This window comes from Hyposmocoma kahamanoa, unplaced genomic scaffold, assembly GCF_003589595.1.
Source record: "Hyposmocoma kahamanoa isolate Upper Pololo Valley unplaced genomic scaffold, ASM358959v1 87, whole genome shotgun sequence".
Taxonomy (NCBI): Eukaryota; Metazoa; Arthropoda; class Insecta; order Lepidoptera; family Cosmopterigidae; genus Hyposmocoma; species Hyposmocoma kahamanoa.
The window spans coordinates 10,123,238-10,142,180 of NW_020654422.1; the positions used below are offsets into that span (position 1 = coordinate 10,123,238).

General features: G+C 36.5%; 3 protein-coding genes across 4 annotated transcripts in view; 1 reads left to right on the forward strand and 2 right to left on the reverse strand.

The window, feature by feature from the left end:
• LOC113235353 (cytoplasmic dynein 2 heavy chain 1) overlaps nucleotides 1–18,943 on the reverse strand; it is a 98,593-nt gene that overhangs the window by 60,445 nt on the left and 19,205 nt on the right. Inside the window, exons 19-23 of the mRNA XM_026471031.1 lie at nucleotides 18,398–18,513; nucleotides 18,168–18,313; nucleotides 17,724–17,891; nucleotides 16,758–16,916; nucleotides 14,666–14,790 (exon numbers count right to left, since the gene is read on the reverse strand). Of these exons, the coding sequence (XP_026326816.1) occupies nucleotides 14,666–14,790; nucleotides 16,758–16,916; nucleotides 17,724–17,891; nucleotides 18,168–18,313; nucleotides 18,398–18,513 (714 nt within the window). The remainder of the gene's footprint in view (nucleotides 1–14,665; nucleotides 14,791–16,757; nucleotides 16,917–17,723; nucleotides 17,892–18,167; nucleotides 18,314–18,397; nucleotides 18,514–18,943) is intronic.
• Nucleotides 242–6,479, reverse strand: LOC113235426 (laminin subunit beta-1). 2 transcript variants are annotated; one of them, XM_026471108.1, is made up of 2 exons: nucleotides 6,312–6,479; nucleotides 242–6,170 (listed from the first exon to the last, which is right to left on the reverse strand). In XM_026471108.1, the coding sequence occupies exons 1-2, from the start codon at nucleotides 6,370–6,372 to the stop codon at nucleotides 1,027–1,029; spliced, it is 5,205 nt and encodes a 1,734-aa protein (XP_026326893.1). In that variant the 5' UTR covers nucleotides 6,373–6,479; the 3' UTR covers nucleotides 242–1,026. The 2 variants fall into 2 exon arrangements, with proteins under 2 accessions (XP_026326893.1, XP_026326892.1); XM_026471107.1 differs by having other exon boundaries at nucleotides 243–6,421.
• LOC113235427 (acanthoscurrin-1-like) lies at nucleotides 12,048–12,906 on the forward strand. Its single transcript, XM_026471109.1, has 2 exons — nucleotides 12,048–12,157; nucleotides 12,361–12,906. The coding sequence occupies exons 1-2, from the start codon at nucleotides 12,085–12,087 to the stop codon at nucleotides 12,627–12,629; spliced, it is 342 nt and encodes a 113-aa protein (XP_026326894.1). The 5' UTR covers nucleotides 12,048–12,084; the 3' UTR covers nucleotides 12,630–12,906.

Sequence of the window (18,943 nt, forward strand, 5' to 3'; positions counted from 1 at the left end):
TATTTGGAGTTGTATTGTCTAAAAACGAATGATGTTAAGTAGGTACAAAGAAGAACAATGACATGAAATAATTTGTATTTATATTTAAGGCAGTGGTTTACAGACTAAAGAAAATGTTGCCTATTTAATCGATAAAGGAAATAAAGGTAAATTGGAAAGAAAACTATAATATATGCCGAAAAATTTATTAACAACATTCTACATTAAGTATTGTGCCTCAATATTATGTTACAGTCTATTGAATGGTTACTCACATTGGGTAGCAATTCTTATGTATATTGTTTAATATGCACAGTAACAATTATTTATTACAAACAATAATCATATAAGTAAAGGGCATTAATAGAAATGCAATTTATATAAATCTAGTGCACTGTTGAAAAAGAACAAAATTGTTATAATTCAGTTTGACGGTTTAATCACGAACAAAAATATACACAAAAAGTATTTATGTGGTGTATACACTTAAATAAATAAAATATATTCTTTTAAGTCAAAAACATGAAATTAGTATAAAAACTCTAGCTTCCTTTAGGCACAGAACTTTAGTGTACTTATCGTTAATAAACTTGTTAGTTTACATTAGTCTTTAATATTATATAAAACATTAATCGAGTCTAATAAGAACTTATCATCTACCAGGTTCTTTGGAATTGCAGTTGCTGTGGATAATTTATATTTGTACCCACATGTTGTTATTAATTGCTAACTAAGGAATATTCACTTTATGACTCACAAAAATTATATCAAAATTACGCCTTATCGTCACTTAAAAATTAAAGAGAATTTATAGGGTACCAAACAAATAATCATGAAATTTGCAATTAAGTAAGTACAGTCACCAAAACCGGTTATGTTTAACAACCCACACTTGTTTCAATTTGAATATAATACACTAAAGTAGTTAAACTACAGTTTTAACGACAAAAGCCCAGAAATAATACTATGGCACTCAAGAAATTAACAATTATAGGAGGAACATGAATTTTGACCGTGATATTTAAAAACTACGTTATAAATGCTCTTTTATGTCGTACAAGACCTGTATGTTTTTGATTTCTTGGTGATTTCTAATAAGTAATCTTTCATGTTATTATTAAGCTCAGCTATATCTTTTTCTAACGATTGCATCTGTTCATTGTGGTTACTGTATAATTCTTCCATGTTCGCCAATAACTTGAGCTGTCTAGTTGTTTCGCTAGCAAGCCAATTCGCACGTTCGAGTAAAAGCTGAGCTCGATCCCTAGAAGCCGCTGTTTTAGTAGCGCGTTCCGCTAATGATGCATTAACTTCTTTGAAATTTTGTCGGAGTTGCCTTGCATTTTGCTCAACGTTCTCTGCACGATTTACGACGTGAGTAGTTTCTTCACGTACTTGGTCAGCGGCGTTAGTAATTTCAGTAACATTTTTCTTCAAATTCTCTAATCGAGGTTGTAATAATTCCACTTTCACCTTAGTTTCGTTAGCCTTCTGTTGAGCTTGCTGGGTCTCTTCGGCTATAGGAATTAATTCAGTTTTAATTGCTGCAATGTCGTCATTAGCTTTATTTATGGCATTTTCGGCTGCATCTTGAGCTGCTTGAGCTTCATCTAATGCTTCCAAAACTTTATTAGCCGTTTCTAAAGTCAAATTTGCTGCTTTGTTAATAGAAGTTGCATTAAGATTGAGCTCTCTAGCCCTATCTAGATCAGGTTTAGTTTCTATTATAATATTTTCGATGTTAGTTAATTGTGATACAGTCTCATTAATACGTTGAGATAAATCTGTTATTTGTTTAGGTTCTATTTCTATGGTCAGATTCAGTATTTCATTGGCGAGAGTTCTAACATCTGCTGGAGTATTAGAAGTGTTCGATAAAAAGTCTTTTATTTCAGAAGTAAGAAACTGACTATCATTGGTAAGTCGTTCGATTGCTATTTTATATTCGTCAGCTTTATTGTAAAATTCATTAGCTTTCGAGCGAATAGCAATTGTGGATTGTTTTATTTGTGACACATTTCTAAACGAATCTTCGGCTGTAAGTTCGTGTTCTTTTATTCTGTTTTCAGTTTTTCCAGCAAAGTCTAGCGCTTGCTCAGCTTTCGTGACAGCACCCTCATCACATGATATTCCACCGCATTTTCCACAACCAGCTCCTCCACAAATATCACAAGTGTCACTGTCTACACCACACATTTTTTCATTTAATTTAGGTATTTTTGATTCCAAATCCGAGAGTTGATTTTGCAATTCATCTAGTTTTTTCTCATTGACTAAATGGCTGCTGTTGAAATGAGGATATTGCAATTCAATTAGTCGATCAGTATTTTTAATTTGGCGATCAGTGTCAGCAACAATTCTTTGCACATTTTCAGCATCGTCTGCAGCTTTATTGGCTCTTTCTTTAGCTTCTCTAGTTATATTTAAAGCACCTTCTAGATTAGCTTCTTGTAACTTGGTTGCATTTTCACCTAGCTCAAACGTTTTTGATTTTAAATTTTCGATGTTCGTTCTTAGTGTATCCAAAGTTATATTGCCCAGGCTTATTTTAGATGTGATGGCGTTTAGGTTATCTGTGCTATCTTTGACAATTTGCTCTGCTTTAGACAACTGTTCTTGGACATTAGCTGCACCTAACAAAAGCTTTTGTACAGTGGTTTCACCTTCTTTAGCTCTTTGAGGTATAGTTTCTAGTTCGACCAACTTTTTAGCCATATCTTCAAAATCGCGTGTGTAAGCCCCTGTTGCACCTACAAGTTTAATTTTGCTAGCGTTACCGATGGCATATTCTGATTGGGTTTGTAAATCTTCAATCACTTTGTCCCAGCTGTCGAAACATTCACCACAGGCTTGACAGTGAGGAGCTTCACCTAAGTAACCTCTAGCACACATATCACATTTGTATCCGCCCATTCCTGGTTTACAAACGCATTGCCCATTTTGTCTCATACATTGTGAGGTTGCAGATCCATATGGGTCACAATCACATTCAAAACACTGGATGTTGGGGTCACCCCAGTGATTTTCTTGACATTGATCACATTGTCGGCCACCATAACCAGGGTTACAAGAGCAATTTCCAATATAAGGGTTACACTGTGGGCTAACAGAACCAATGGGGTCACAATCACATGGCTCACATCCTTCCCCTAGCGCTATACGCCAATGATTCTCTATACATTGATCGCAATTAACTCCTGTTACATTTTGAAGACACGGACATTGTCCAGTAACGCCATCACAATTGCCTAATGCAAAATTTGTACCTAACACAGAACAGCTACATTTATAACAAGACTTGTCTATTGCACTGCCAAAGTATCCTTCTTCGCAAATTTCGCAATGATCTCCAGCCGTATGATGTAAACATTTAAGACATTTGCCAGTATTAGGATCACAGTTTTGAGGTTTTGTAATGTCAATGTTTTCATTACATTCACATTTGTCGCAGGTACCTCTAATAGGATCACCATAATAATTGTCGTCGCATACATCACAGAGTGGACCGGCGTAGCCTTCGTTACAATAGCATTCAACATCTTTGGTAACAGAATTTAATTCACATTTATCTGCATGATTGTTTTTCGTAGGGTCTCCTTTAACACCAGGACAAGGACATGGGCGACATGAGATATCAACACCAAGCCTTGGATCTCCATAATATCCCTCAATACACCGTTCACAACGCTGTCCCTCAGTGTGATCCAAACATTCCTTGCATGCACCTGTTTTATCGTGGCATTCTACCGCGTGGCCGTTACAGTCACATTGTTGACAATGGGGAAAATTGAAATATCCAGGTTGACATAAATCGCACGCTCTACCGTAGGTATTCTGTCTGCATTTACATTGTCCACTAGCAGCATCGCAAAAGTTATCTAACGAACCTATGTGGTTGCAGTCACAGCGTTTGCAACCGAATTTACTAAAACCATACGTACCTGGCGCACAACGATCACATCTTGTCCCTACTATATTTTCTACACACTGACAATATCCTGTGTAGCGATCGCATTGATGACTTTTTGAACCAGTGGGATCACACTGACAGGGTTCAGAACCATTTCTTACGTAAAAACCTATACTTGCGTGATATTTCTTACAGATTTCAGGAATGTTGTCTCTATTAAGATCGTAAAAATATTTGTCACCGCAGTTATTATAATCAAACTCATCTTTCACGTTGCTATCATTGAAAATTGGTAAATCGTCGAAGGATGGTATAAGAACAATAGAATCTATTAAAACAGTGGCTATAGGATTCGGAGTACGCCTGTCTTGACGGCCCAAATAAATACGGATTTCTGTATCTTTATCTTTTTCTAAACAGATTGCTGGTGAAACTAGAACACTGCGTTGGTTTGATGGAAGATATGTTTGTATGGTATCGTTTTCTAGTCGAACATTAGCACAAGGAGAATCGGGATCAACACCGTATGGTCTTTTCACTAAAATGGTAGCCTCTTCCCAATTAAGCGAAGACTGAGGTTCATATCTAATCAAAACATTGTAGTTCATGCTCCTCTTTAGATTGTTTACAATAAAAACTATGGTACTGCCTTCTGGTAACTTCATGAAGCCTGGACCAGTCCAAGTTTCCTTTCTTCCATCTGGGAAATTCTCTCTTATAACTACATGACATAATTGACTCGTAATGGCATTATCGTCCATTTGAGAATCACATAAGCTTGATTCTCCTTCGATGACAATTGAATCTAAAGCTCCAACGTAGAAGTTCTGTATCGGTTGGTCACAGCGCCGTCCGGTAACATGCGGACGACATTTACATTGTCCCGTTATCACATCACACTCCCGGTCCAATGAACCACCAATATCACAATCACACGGTAAACAACCATCATCACTGTCTGAAAGGCCATAAAATTGTGGTAGACACTGGTCACAATTCCTCGCTGTAACGTGGCGTTTGCAAAAACAATTACCCGTTAAAGCATCGCACCCCCGTTCATTGATAGTACCTAATCGGTCACAAGTACAAGACTCGCAGCCGTCAGGATTGTCAGGATTGAAATTCCAAAAACCATCTTTGCATCTATCACATCTTGGTCCATCAACGTTCGCTTTACAGAGGCAACGGCCAGCAGTCTTGTTATTAGTCACATCAGTTTCGTCATCACATAAAATTTCTTTGTCGGTAGTTCCTTCCGGATCACAATCACAAGGTTTACAAATATCTGGGCTTTGAATATCCAAATTGGGATCTTTATAAAAATTTAGTTGACATCTTTCGCAATTGATTCCCATTGTATTATGTTGACAATTGTCACATACTCCACCACTAATCTTTCCAGTTTTATTGTAAACAGCAGGATCAAAGTGACAGGTTGTAGCGTGGTTATTACATGTACAACGTTTACATGCATTTGATGTCTTTCCTATAGCTGGTTGCCAAGGAAGATCGTTATAAAAATCTTCACAGTATTCACAGTTCAAACCACGAGTATTGTGAGTACACTCGCAACGTCCGTGTACCATATTATTTTTCGATTCCACTCCAGGCATCGGCAAACATCTCGATGCGTGGCCGTAACAAGAGCAAGAACCACGTACTGTCATTTCGTATATAGAGTAGTAGTATTTTTCTTGTATATCTGCTCTGTCATCCAACAGGTCATCGCCAAGTGTATGTAGTTTCGTAAAATTAATTCGTAGGTTCGTCATTCGCAATAGGTTTTGTACCTCTTCGGAATAAGGATTCGTTACATTTATGTGCGAAGGTAGCACTCTGAAGATAACTTCACCTTCAGTGGATGGCGCCACACCCGAGTAACGAGATTCACACACCACTTCAGTTAAACTGCGTTGATCGTGTGTTGGAACACCGGGGAAAGCTTCGTTGCAATTATGTGCAAAGTATCGATAAACACGCCATGTTTTACCAAAATTGAAGGATCGCTCTACTAACATAGCAGCCGGTCGAAAAGTTTTAAACTCTATAATTAAATGCGTAAGGTGAAACTCTGCTTCCATATCTAGCTGGATAGTGACATTTTCCTTGCCGTTTTCGGATTGCCACCAGGATTTGTTTCGGGTTCCGGGGTAGTATTTATATATAATGTTCTGAATGCGATGGTTTAGACTCGGGTTATGAATGGTGTTGTTGGAAGAATCGCACCAAAAGCATTTTTTTCTGTCTTTCAAATGTGATACAATACAATATCGCTCGCGGTCGTGGACGCCACATGTGGAGGAGGCGAAAAGGCGCGCCTCTCGACCTATAAGCAGGTTCCCAGTAGCGGGATAGCAGGAGCTAAGTTCACATGCACGCTCAAGAAGTCGCGGGTCGGCGCGCAGGCGGTCGCGCTCGCGGTTGTAAACGGCGCCGCCGCCGGCGATAAGCGCGGCCACGATAAATAAAGCGCGCATGGCCATGCCCGGGCAGGGAGTCTCGGCGCGCGAGCTGCACTGGCCGCCGCGCGCCGCAGAGCCACTCTCGCGCCGCCCCACGTCCCCCGCCTCCAGGCCTACCCGAGCCCCTCTGCCCTACATTTCCAGAGACTTACTCGGACAGTGCCTATTAACAGCTTTTTTCGGAGTACCTATTCGATATTTTGGCCTTATTAAAAGTAGAAAGACCCGGAAAGTTTTTCTACGATACGGTACAGTAAAAAAATTTTTCGCAGTCGGTACAGCCTGCACTCATACATAATAATAAAATTATATGAGCAGCCACAGCCAAAAACGACGTCAAAATGTTCCGGTTTAATTATTTTTTAATAATTTTCTTAATTTAGCTTCGTAGTTAGAAATTTCATAAGAACAATACAATTTTATTAATATTTTTTTCTCATTTGTAGACAATATTTTCAAAAATTCAAACATCTTTCTATTACACACCTACTATGAAGATATCTACATGCATATGTATATAAAAAGGATTAAGGGGTTTTTACCATGTCCAGTCCTAGACCTACATTATTTAATTTAAAAATGTCCTTATTTAAGTACTAACCGGAGTAAAAGTTCACCACTATATCTTTTCGATTCACGAGTAGAGCAATACGAAAATAAGAAATAAGGCAAGTAGTAGAGTTCGGCCCTGTGCGAGGCGACGACCGCTCTCGCCCCCGCGCCGCTCGCCGTTCTCCCAATCGGGCACTAAGCAACAAAAATAACACCGCATTTCGGGATGCGTTTTTTTGTTTTGGTCGCTATTATGCTGTTTCATTCGTCGTCTGGTTAGAAACTGCTGATCGCATGGTTTCTCCACTTCCTTATCATAACGGCATTTCTTGGCGCCGCTAATTTTATATTATAACTTTATGAACTTGTCTTAAGTAACTTAACCTGCATTACGTAATAAAATAACTAATGTATGAAACTTGTACTGGTTATATTAAAAGCAACTAACGCAAAACTAGCACTCAAGTATGTAGTATTACACTTGCTTCAATAATACTTTCAAAAACTTTTGTCAATTGATACCCCAGACCTAAAATTTGCATAACTCAATCCAAAAGTCAGCTATATGATTTTTAACGGATCCAAACAATTACAGAACGTTTGTGAGTCACGATACCGTCAGAGAACTGCCGGCCTTCCGCCCTACACATCCGCTGATAACCACATACTATCTGACCGATATACCGACTTTACTACCCGTAATTATTAAGACAAGGGTTTAAACTAATTACGTATATAACAAAAGTACCTAAAAAAGTCCTGTTAAAATAAAGATAACACAACGTAAGTATAATAAAACCCTAAATATAGTTTAGCCCAGTGATAACTTGGCTTATTATCTATTGGCTGTTATTAAAATTAGAATCTCAACAAAACTACAAAATATAAAATAATTCAAAATTTTGCCTGTAATTTCCTGCTTGCCAAGATTTATTCATGTTTACTAAATGGCTGTATGCTCATGATAAGTACGTCGTTAAAAGGTATGTACTACAAACTTCACCAATAGAAATGTTGGTAAGCAAAACAAAGAGCTTTAAAGCGCCAGTCTTCAAAAGAGATACGATAGGATTTCATAGGGTCTGTGCTTTGTTTAATGTGCTGAAAGGGGCTATTGTAAAAGCTGGACAAAGGTTTGTTGGTTCATTACACTTCATTGGATCTCAGCTGGTAGGCAATGAGTATAGACACACATTAACGAATTCGAAGATACAGACAAATTATCACTTGGTGAAAATGGGGTCACTTTGGCATTCAACATTTTTATACCTGTCTTTATGATTACGATTGCGGGTTTCAAATGGCAATATCATTGGAAAAGGTTGACGTTGGTGTTTCGCGAAGGCATTTGGTAGTTACTTGTGCTATTACTATGGTCAGTGTAACTGACATCATTGTGATGACGAATGAATGATGGTAATTTTATTATTAGGCTAGTTAGTAAGATGGAAGAAAATAATTTGTTCTATTTTATTTTATCATGCAATATGAAACTCTACATTATACAGAAGTAAGGGCAACTATAGATAAGTTTACAATTTCGACAGTGGTTTGAGTTTGAGATAACCTATAGGGCACTATCAGTGTAACTTGACTTGAGATACGAAGTATTTGTTTCAAACGTTTGTCTGTCAATAGCTAAATTGATTTCAGGACTAATTTATAATTAATGTCAAAATGTAGGTTTATACTTTAGGGTCGATCGAAACAACATTCAGGTTTATTGTTCAAAAATTAGGAAAAAAAATTAAAATCTAAATTAGCTTGCCTTTATTACGACGGAAGTTTGCGGAATTACATCTATTTGTCAAGTTTTATTAAAATCGGTTACTGGAAAGTGCTATATATATAAAACGTCGAATTGAGAACTTCTTCCTTTTTTTCAACTCGGTTAAAAAGAAGAATGGTTCGTGTCACACTACGTATCTCGCTTTTACATTAAAGATTGAAATTCAACTCTATCACATTTACAAAAAGGCGTGACAGGGTTCAAAGTGTACAGTTGTTGATGTACTCATATCAGAATTTCATTAGGACCACTAAGGAGTTGGGCCAAGCAAAAAATTGTGAGACAGTAATCTAGTGCGTCACTGGCGCTGTGAATGAACGCTTTCGCGCGATAAGGGTTCATTCTCAAAAGGCGGTTATGGTGTCAAAGTTCAGTTGATAAATGCCACCGTATTATCTCTGGCTTCTTTACCACTAGGGTTTTGACAAGTATCGAAAATTAAATGCTTTCAATTAGCATTAAAAATAGTCATAAATTGATGGTCAATTGTGTGAACAGATATGAATTTGGTTCAAATATTTAATAGTTAAAGGCATTCAGTATGTAATAAAGAGTAAAAAATACGGAATACTTGCTCGTGACGACACAATCATAATGGTGCCATACGAACTATATTATCGTTATGCCAAAAAGAGACAAACCATATCCCACCTTTACTACAATAATATATCTGTAGTTAGTTGAATTATCGAATATAATAAATTCCGCATTCATTTTCAGCATGCTCATGTAGGTTATTTGAAAAATTTTTTACAAATAACATTTTTTGAGTAAAGTACCCTATTAGTCCACCTTCTAATAATGCGGTAGGTTATTTTTTTATAAATTTCTATATACTAGGCACAGGGTGTAATAAATTGGTGTTACAGAATGGGATAGTGTCCATGATACAGAACTACATTAACCAGAAATACAAAAAACCCCAAAATAATTTTCAACTTGATGAGATGTAGAATAAAATTCTCTTAACAAAAAAGATGCGTTTTCAACAATCATACAGCTTCAGTGACGTTCAGCAGACAAACGTAAAATGTGTTATGCGGTATGTGCTGTAAATTGATTTATACAAAGCAAAAGAACATCATGTACCCATGTTCTCGCTTGATGTTGAGTGTATATTTGCCTGTAGTGTATATCGGAAGAGAATTCCAAAATAGCATCAATGTGGCTTGCGGAGGGTCGTAAAACCCTCGATTAGCCGGATTACTTAACCAAAGTCGTCGACCTGAAGCCAAACAATGAACGTACTTCCCTTCGTATGAAATGTATCTATCCCAGTGTATCAAATCCAATTTCAGTGAAAGTTAGGCAACGAGTACCGTTAGAGAAAATTTTACTATCCACATCCAAAACGTGGATCACTTCGAGATGACGTCATGACTACACACGGTGTAAGCATCTGATCGTATGACTGTTATGCATTGTTATGATTATTATCTCGTATGACTGTTATGCATTGTTATGATTATCTGTCTTGATAAGTCTTAATTCTGAAACATACACAATAAGAATGTTATTAATTAATATACCTAATTGAATAAAACATTACCTTTTAATCAGCCAATTTCTATTTGGTAAGTTCTAGAATTGTAACTTCAAAGGCATGAGATAATTACGCATTAAAAATTTAAATATTAAGCACGCGGTTGCAATGTTTAGGAGTTTGTCGCCTAATTTTGTGTTATGGCAAGTCAAAATCTCAGGTCATTGACTTCTTCAGAGACAAGTATATCACACGTTCCGACTTCGAGCTTACACCCGATTACCTACAACGAACAAGTACTTGTTAACTAGCTTGCAAAGCATTACATCATGCTTACTATTATAGCGCTAACTATGCCTACACAGATAAAATGCCAGTTACGAACACCGTTTAATGTACGTTATATAAAGTTTTAATGATATAATGTTAATGTTTAATGACTATCTATTTAAAGATTAGTTAGAAAAATACGCGAAACAGATTTTAAAGCGCTGGATAGGATAAACAAAGAATATTTTAGAGTCACCGTGAACTTTCCCGTGGAACTCGATAATAAGGGAGGTAGCCGGTTGATGTAAGCCGTTAAATTAAATCGAACTCTATTTGGCGGTGTCGTGCTACCAAATATGGAACGTAATTGCATACTTCGGCTTGTGTTCGTATTGAATATTAATTGCATCCTACATATTTTTTTCATAAAGACTCTGGTTTTTATTAGAATTGCAGGTAAACTCAGGGACTTGACGAGACCCAAAAGAATGCAACTCATCTTGTGCAAGCTTACATAAACACAAGACTATCATGATTTGACATTTAGTTCATTCATGAGTTAGCTGACGATTGAAAGTATTTAATGAAACAAATTGAGGGCCTACCGAATAAACGTGTATTATCACATCAATTTTTCAGGAAAAATTCTTCGAAAAATTCTAGAGAATGTGAGAAAATGATAATTTGTTTTTGGCCCTGTGAAAATAAATTTGCAATCGCAAGAATGTTTGCACTATTAATTGTGTAAAAACAATAAGAGACCGAGAAGCGTTTCACACTAAAAGTTTATACCATAAAAGGTTATTTACAAAAATAAATATTTTTGCGTGTTTATTGGAAGTGAAATTTAAAGGGTTAATTATTTTAAATTAACGTAGAGCATCTTAAACTTTACATTTAAACTTAGGAAAATTAATTATAATATGTTTTACTATCGAATCTATTACCAACATTCACTCTTCATTATGAGCTTAAACGTGCTAAGTACTTTTACAGAATGACTACTTTTACAAAGATGCCTTATGCAGTTTTTACTTCTTTAAACCTGAAGAGGTTTACGCGTAAAAGAGGTGTATTATTTTATTCGTGCGTAATGTATGTGTTTTCTTAGAGAAAACACATTTGAGTTACATTGAAATAAATTATTATTATTTAAAAAAAAAATTAGGAGTTCACAATAGATAGTAGAACATTATAACCTGAAGAAAAAAATGTGTACAAAATATTGAAATTTGTCATTGTTTAGTGTCGATTTGGATTTTTAAAATTATTTTATTTCTTTTCGAGATACACAAACTTGTTCAAACATTCAGGTACCGCAGTCCGTGATGTCATGAAACCACAAATCTATTAGCAAAATTATATTGGAAGCAAATATTTTGGTAACAAATAGCATTCAATGTTAATCCCCGCGCTACAGGAGCTTGCCCGTGATCTACTGACTATCGACAATTATGGGCTTTATTGTATTAGACAAAGAACTGAAATTATGTCACTCATATTTGACGGTATAGATATGTCAAATTTCTCACTAAGTCTCTAATTGTCTGTAAATTTTCCGCCTGGATAAGTATAAATTACCATAGTGGTTTTCACAATCTCATTGCGCAATTGAAATTTTACCGAAGAAGACACAAAAATGGAGCGCAATATATTTCTATATGGTTTACTAATTTTAGTGTTTTTAAATTTAGTTGCAGCAGGCAGTAGTGGTAAGTTGATTAAAGTATTATACAATTTTAAGTACGTCATTCCCATTTATTCCTTTATTCTGATTTACGTAAGTCAGTTACTGAAGCAGATCATCTAGACGCATGTGTAAATTTATCATAACCCAAGCCTGGTCGATAATATACTTACAACTACCTAAATTAAATTAGTGATAACTACTACATTTTTTGATATCGTTCTGCAGCTCGATTGCCACGATCACCGCAATTCGGAGGCGGTGGTTTCAGCCAAGCAAGCGCACAATCCGGTGCGTTCGGTGGTGGTCCAGTTTACTACCCGGGCGGAGGCTACGGAGGTGGTTTCGGCGGTGGAGGCTTCGGAGGTGGAGGTTACGGTGGTGGAGGTTTCGGACGTGGTTATGGCCGCGGTTACGGAAACCGAAGGTTTGGAAGAGGCGGAGCCCCCTTGTCAATTAGTGTAGCTAAGAGTGTCAGCATTGGAGGAGGAAAGTAGATTTTACTCTTTGCACTTTTCCACTTAGGTACCTGGGATAGAGTATTTTTATAACGACATATACGAGTATATAAGTTGACATATGAACAAGAAATAATGACCCTGTACGAAAATGTGTAAGTAGCAAGGAATTTGTAACTATTTGTATTGGCAATAAACCTTTTCAAACGTTTCAAACCTTTTTCTTTATTTTATTTTAATGTTTTCCTTTGCGTCAATTCGCGCAAATATAAACTAATGTTAAGTTGTTTGACAAACTATTTTTCTTTCGATATAACTAGTAAGGGTGCTAACAGATTGACTGTCAACGTATCAACTTCATGCAGCGTGCAGCCGAGATCGACAGCATGCAGTTAATGCGTGAAGTCGTAATCAACTTCATGCAGTCGTATAGTCTTATCTTCATGAAGTTGATTACGATTTCACGCATTAACTGCAAACATGCAGTCAGGCATAAGAAAACGACAGGATAATATGTCACTTAAGTTTAGAGCCTTCAAATATTTACAATACCGAAATTTTATGCGGTATGTACTTGTATCATGCTTATATACACCTAATATTAACGATCGAGCGAATTAACATCAAAATCCACTTATGAAAAGGTAATTATAATGATTGGTAGAGTAATTTAACGCAAAAATAATAATTACGAAGAACCGTAATAGTCAGGGTTCGTATTTTTATAATAGCACTTTAATTAAATTGTTATGTTTCTAAAGGTTACTATTAAATTCTAAATTACTTTTAATTAATTTAAAACTTTAAAAAAATTAAGAGTCAAATTATATAATCTGTCCAAGTGCTGCACTTATGCTGAACACCTTCATCATCATCCCACCTTTTTATCATCCTCTTTTGTGGGTCTGGCTCATTTATTTTTGAAATTTTGAATCGTTCTCGAGTTCTCTTTTCCTTCACTATTCTACCTTTTATTCTATCCATCGTCATTCCCAACAAAATTGTTGAAACGAGAAGACATGCGCCCATAAATCATCTTCATTTTCTTATTGTGAAACTTCACGTGGAGTACTATTAAAATTATTTAGTTACATTTTTTAGCCATTTTAGGGTGAGTATTGTGTTAATTACTTTTATAGGCTGTGTAATTTATTATAAATGTAATTGTATCTTTTCTTATTTGTTACAGCCTTTTCTTTTCCTCTTTTAACATTTCATACAATAAATCTTGTGGATCGATCCTTCTGCATTCTCATTTCGATAAGGCTAGGCTATTCAGGTTTCCTTAAAGAATCATAATGGCATCATAATATAAATAAATAATTACGTCATGCGTTCTTGCAAAAACAAGCAGCCAGACCGTCAAAATAGCCGGCTCATCTGTTGACCATATGTTTAGAAACTCGCAAATCACTGCAAGGAGTGCGACAAGGATTGCTTTTGCGTGAAGCGTTAAAATATTGTTAATTGGCGCAGATTATAATGTTGATTATAGACTTGGAGAGTACATACAGAAAAATCGTGTAAGACATAAATATGTACGTAAATGGGTAATTAATTAGCAGTATTTGTTATAATATTCTAGTATTGCTCGTGGGTTAAGGCTTTTAATTGATGGCAGCTAAACATTTATGAATTCGAAATTTTGGTATAACATATTTTGTTACCTGACCAAATTCGAATGATTGTAGATGGGTATAGGCAACATAGTCTACATTAAGGTTATATGCTTTAGAATAGGATTCAGTGTCCTTAATTTCTCAGATTTTTGTTTATGATGCTAAGTGACGGTACGAACAAGTCGTGCGCCTGATGGTAAGCGACACACCTGTCCATGACAATTGCAGCGCCGTTCAGAGGTTTAAATCACAAAAATTTGAGACATACGTTGAAAAGTCCCATGTGCCTGTAATTTCACCAACACCAACACTCTTCCAAACCGCAACGCAATAATGCTCATATTGCTGCTTGGCAGTACCTCCCTGGACGATCTCTTTCACAAGGAGCTATACTGCTGCTAAAATCAGGTACGAAGTCAAACGTTGTAAAATAGTCAAACTATTTGTGAAACAAACCTGCGCTGTGCATGATGTGCGGAGCGGATGAGAGTCCTTGCGGCTCGTAAGCGTGACTCCCACGCTGCGCACGCGTCGTTGCTGCCGCCGCTCACTGACGACACCACCCATTGCTGCTCCTCGATCTAAATAGGTTACAATCCTTATCATAATCATCGGCGACATCACGAGCTTGCTGAAGTACTCAGAAAGTTGATGAAGGAAGAGATAATAGAGGAGGTACGCTTTCAAGTTATAACAGTCTACTACTGACCAATTACGTGGTAAAAAATTCATATTGATAATTTATTTATTCCTGGTAAACTACAAACACTCAATAAAAAACAGGAATAAAAATACAATAAATTACGGATTTCCGTTTATTTTTAGAGCGAACCACTATGGAGTGGAATTCCGTCCTGCAGACTTGTTCCCTGAACGGTATAACTTGGGCCTTTTCAAGGCGAGATTGAATAGGCATTATTTAAGTGGCATGCGCCATCATCGGCCTCATCGTTATGTACCTTATGTTACTTTCCATCAGGTGAGATGGAGGTCAAATGCGCAGTAATTTTTTTAATAAAAAATAATGTCATTTAGAGAGAGATTGTGTTATCCTTCAATACTTTGTAGCATGTCATTATCGCTCTCTATCCTTAATTTCCGTTTTAGTCGGAATGTAAAGCGCATCGAGAAATGGTACATTACAGACATGGAGTATCTAGTATTATTCACAAATTGTAGTCCTTTATTTGGACAGCGTATTGTAAATAAATTACTGGTCCCGGCCATTAGTGTACTCGCTGAGACGGAAGACCAGTTATAGTTTGGCTATTTGTTGACAGTTCACGTTAGACCTCGTTAGATTAATCAATCGTCGACAGAGAGAAGTGATTTTCGAAGAATAAATAATTGTTATTTGAAGGGGGTTTAGTTATTTATATTGATATAGGGCACCGTACTTGAAGCCAAATACTGTGGTAACTCAAAAATGATGATGTTGAGAAAACACGATTGGAAAGTTCAAAAAATTACTGAATGGAACCATTAAATTTATAGTCTCGTTTATAAGTGGATAACTAATTAGAGGTATTGTGTATAAATTTTTTAATTTTCAAATCGTCTTTTCTAAATTCCATTATTTTTGAGTTACGATAGTATTTAGTTCCACGTGCGATTTGTGTCCTCTGCTTACCACGATGGTAAAAGAGCACAAACTTGGTGTATGTATATAATTTTAATCTATATATAATAGACCTTCGAGTACGTAACCAGAAAGAGATGTAATAAGAGCCATCCATCCCTGGCAACCCATCAGAAAAACGGTACTGATCACTTTTAAATATCAACTCTTTTTTGCGCTGAAATCACAAATTAGAAAGCTGAAATAGTACAGCGCCAACAACTGACTTGCGTATACGTCTTCATATATTCCAAAAATATTCTGTATTTATTGTAATAAAGATAACTATTGGGGGGGGTTTCCATTCGGTGGCGTGGGAAAAACACCAAAACATCTAATTACAAAACAAACGGAATCACATTTCCACTGTAATTAAATATTAAATTATGTCATTTTTCAATTTTCATCCATTACACCAAAGCTCAAGTTACATTGGTTTCTCTCGTCAATTGTTTCGAATTCAGGCAGGGGAATCGAAGCGTAGTTGTCATCGTAATGATATTGTGTTATTAGGGTATGGCATAAAAGTTTTCAAACAAAATAAATGACATTTTGTCTCTATCTCTGGTTATATCTTAGAGGATGGAAAAAATGAAGGATAAAAATCAGTGCAAGAAGCGCCATCTAGTCGATTTGTTTGTTATCATTAGAAATTAGAGCAGCTTTGATAAATTGCAGCTTGTCAAAAACAAATTTATTACAAAAACAAATTTATTATAAAAACAGCTATTTGGTACTCATCGCGACATATGGTGTGCCAATAGGCACTAAATATCCATCGTATGGATGCCTAGCTAGGATGGCAAATTATGGGTTGAATCCGGTTTCGCGCACTTTCCGGTGACCGATTTCAAGAAAACTTGGCAAATAGATTAATTCCAATCAAAAGTTATAATTTATTGTTATTTATGGCTTGGCGTATAGACTTACCTTAGCAAGGGCATCCTTGAAGTCCTTTACAATGGGCGTAAGACGCCGACTCTTATCGTTGTAATAGGTAATAGTAAGTCGTGCACCCGCGAACCACAACTCTAGCTCGTTCAACGCGCTGCGCACTGCCGCTTCGCTCGTCGCCGATGACGATATTATCTAAATCAACAACAATTACAAACTATGATAAACTCTTTTATTAAAGAATACTTTCCTGGTCGTCCTACCCAGCTGTTGATATGCCATAAATACAATTAGACTTCCTTGTGCAAGAATCCGCCTATTACGCCCCTGTGACCTTGCTGTTCATAGAGTAGCTGTAACCGACCCGTTCTGATATCCTAGCAAACTACAATGGGAAAAGCGCTAAACCCCAAATATACACACACACACATTTAAATCTAATACATGCTTCAGGCTCAAGCTAGTATGCCCTCAGTTTTATAAGAAACGCGTATTTTTCTAGATACAGTATACGTATGATCCGGAGTATATAGCGCTAAATTTCAATCAATATTTTAATAATATACACAGGTCGTTTACTTGATCATAGTTAGAACATTGTCTGTGTCTTAATGATTTCACATATTGATGTACAATCAACAGTACATCAACCTATACACTTTGTTCGAATATGTCGCATTCAGTGCAACGGAACAACATCCGTCAATGTGTAGCTTGATGTGATGCCGTCTGTACACAAGACCTTAAGAAAGTGAGGTCAAATACTTCAGAATCATGCGGGTGTGGGTACAAGAACTATAAAGAATATTTCATTCGGTCATTCATTCAAGAAATCACGAAAATTTCAGGCAATGGGATGAATAATAAAATAACGTATACGGAACAAATGTTCATAGATTAGCGGTTTAAAGGTTTTTCAGTAAGTAAGTATAGCAGCAAATGTCTTTGAAAACACTTCTGATTACCAAACAACAGTGTAGAATATATGAAATGAGTTCTCACCTGTAACTGCTTTATTTGCTTTTTAATATTAAGAGCAAAATTTAAAAAGTCTTTGACTTGTAATGTATCAGGTTTCTTGTATTCCATGTCAAGAAGGTTGAAGATTTCGCGCCAATGACGTTCGGTGAAGTCAGATCCGCGAAGATATTTCAATAACGTTGTTAAGTCCTGTGTAAAAATAATAATAGGGAATTTCCTACACCAGAGCATCGAAATTCACTTTGGGGCATTACCCAGAACACCCAGACAAGAACCAAAGTTAATTTCCCAAATTGGTCCCACCAAGAATAAAAAATCCGGGGCCTCCTCATCCAACGCCCCTAGTACAAACCGTTGGGCCACAGACGTCATGTGTGTCTACATTTATAATTTACAATTACGATGATACTATGTCATTCATAAACAAACACGATCGTAGCCTTGTAAAGATAAATTAGGTCTTACAGTGTATTTATCCAGCTCTTGTTGAATGTACAAAGTGATTATAGTATAAGGTTCCAGACGATTTGCCCATTTTGATGTAAACTCATCCAGTAGATGCAATTTCTTTTGGAATATTATCCATTCTTGTTCAGCTATTGAGTCATATTCTGCAGGAAATAAAAATTAATCAAGATGAAGTATGTTAGATTACCTGCTTTGACCATATTTTGCATTTTTTTAGATTAGTATACCTTCATTGTATTCTTTCAGTATCCCCCAAAGGTCAACACAGTCTTTGACGATACTGTCGCCTTGTATCCACCTGTCTGATATTTCTACGTTCATGTTGAATTTCTCGCACTCTTTCCTGTCAACAAATACGTACTTTAAGCTCAATTTCCATTGCCGTGAACCAAGATGGAATCAATTTTTTGTGTCCATAGCATGACAGATCGCGCGTCTTCGTCTTTAAAAATTCTCGCGTAGTCTCAGGAATTCCCGCAGCTGCCTTATATTTTCTAGTTCGTACGTCACACAATTGACATAAAGTTCATTATGCTATGTACAGTTTCGTTTCAAAAAGCAATGCTTCCATTCCGAACCGCGGCAATGTAATTTGAGCCTTATTTATATTTCTTGTTTATGTACATATTTAGGTACCATTTATATTTGACAACAGCGCCATAACAAGCCGTTGTTTTTTTAGGCAATATAAAAAATGCAACGCCCACCACCACCACAACAACAAGTGTGCGTGCGTGCGTGCGTGCGTGCGTGCGTGCGTGCGTGCGTGCGTG

What these genes read in the sequence shown, in the direction of transcription:
- LOC113235427 (XM_026471109.1), top strand. Translation starts at nt 12,085, where the DNA reads ATGGAGCGCAATATATTTCTATATGGTTTACTAATTTTAGTGTTTTTA. An exon ending in AGTTGCAGCAGGCAGTAGTG is followed by an intron (nt 12,158 to 12,360) that starts GTAAGTTGATTA and finishes ATCGTTCTGCAG; the next exon opens with CTCGATTGCCACGATCACCG.
- LOC113235426 (XM_026471107.1), bottom strand. Translation starts at nt 6,372, where the DNA reads ATGGCCATGCGCGCTTTATTTATCGTGGCCGCGCTTATCGCCGGCGGC.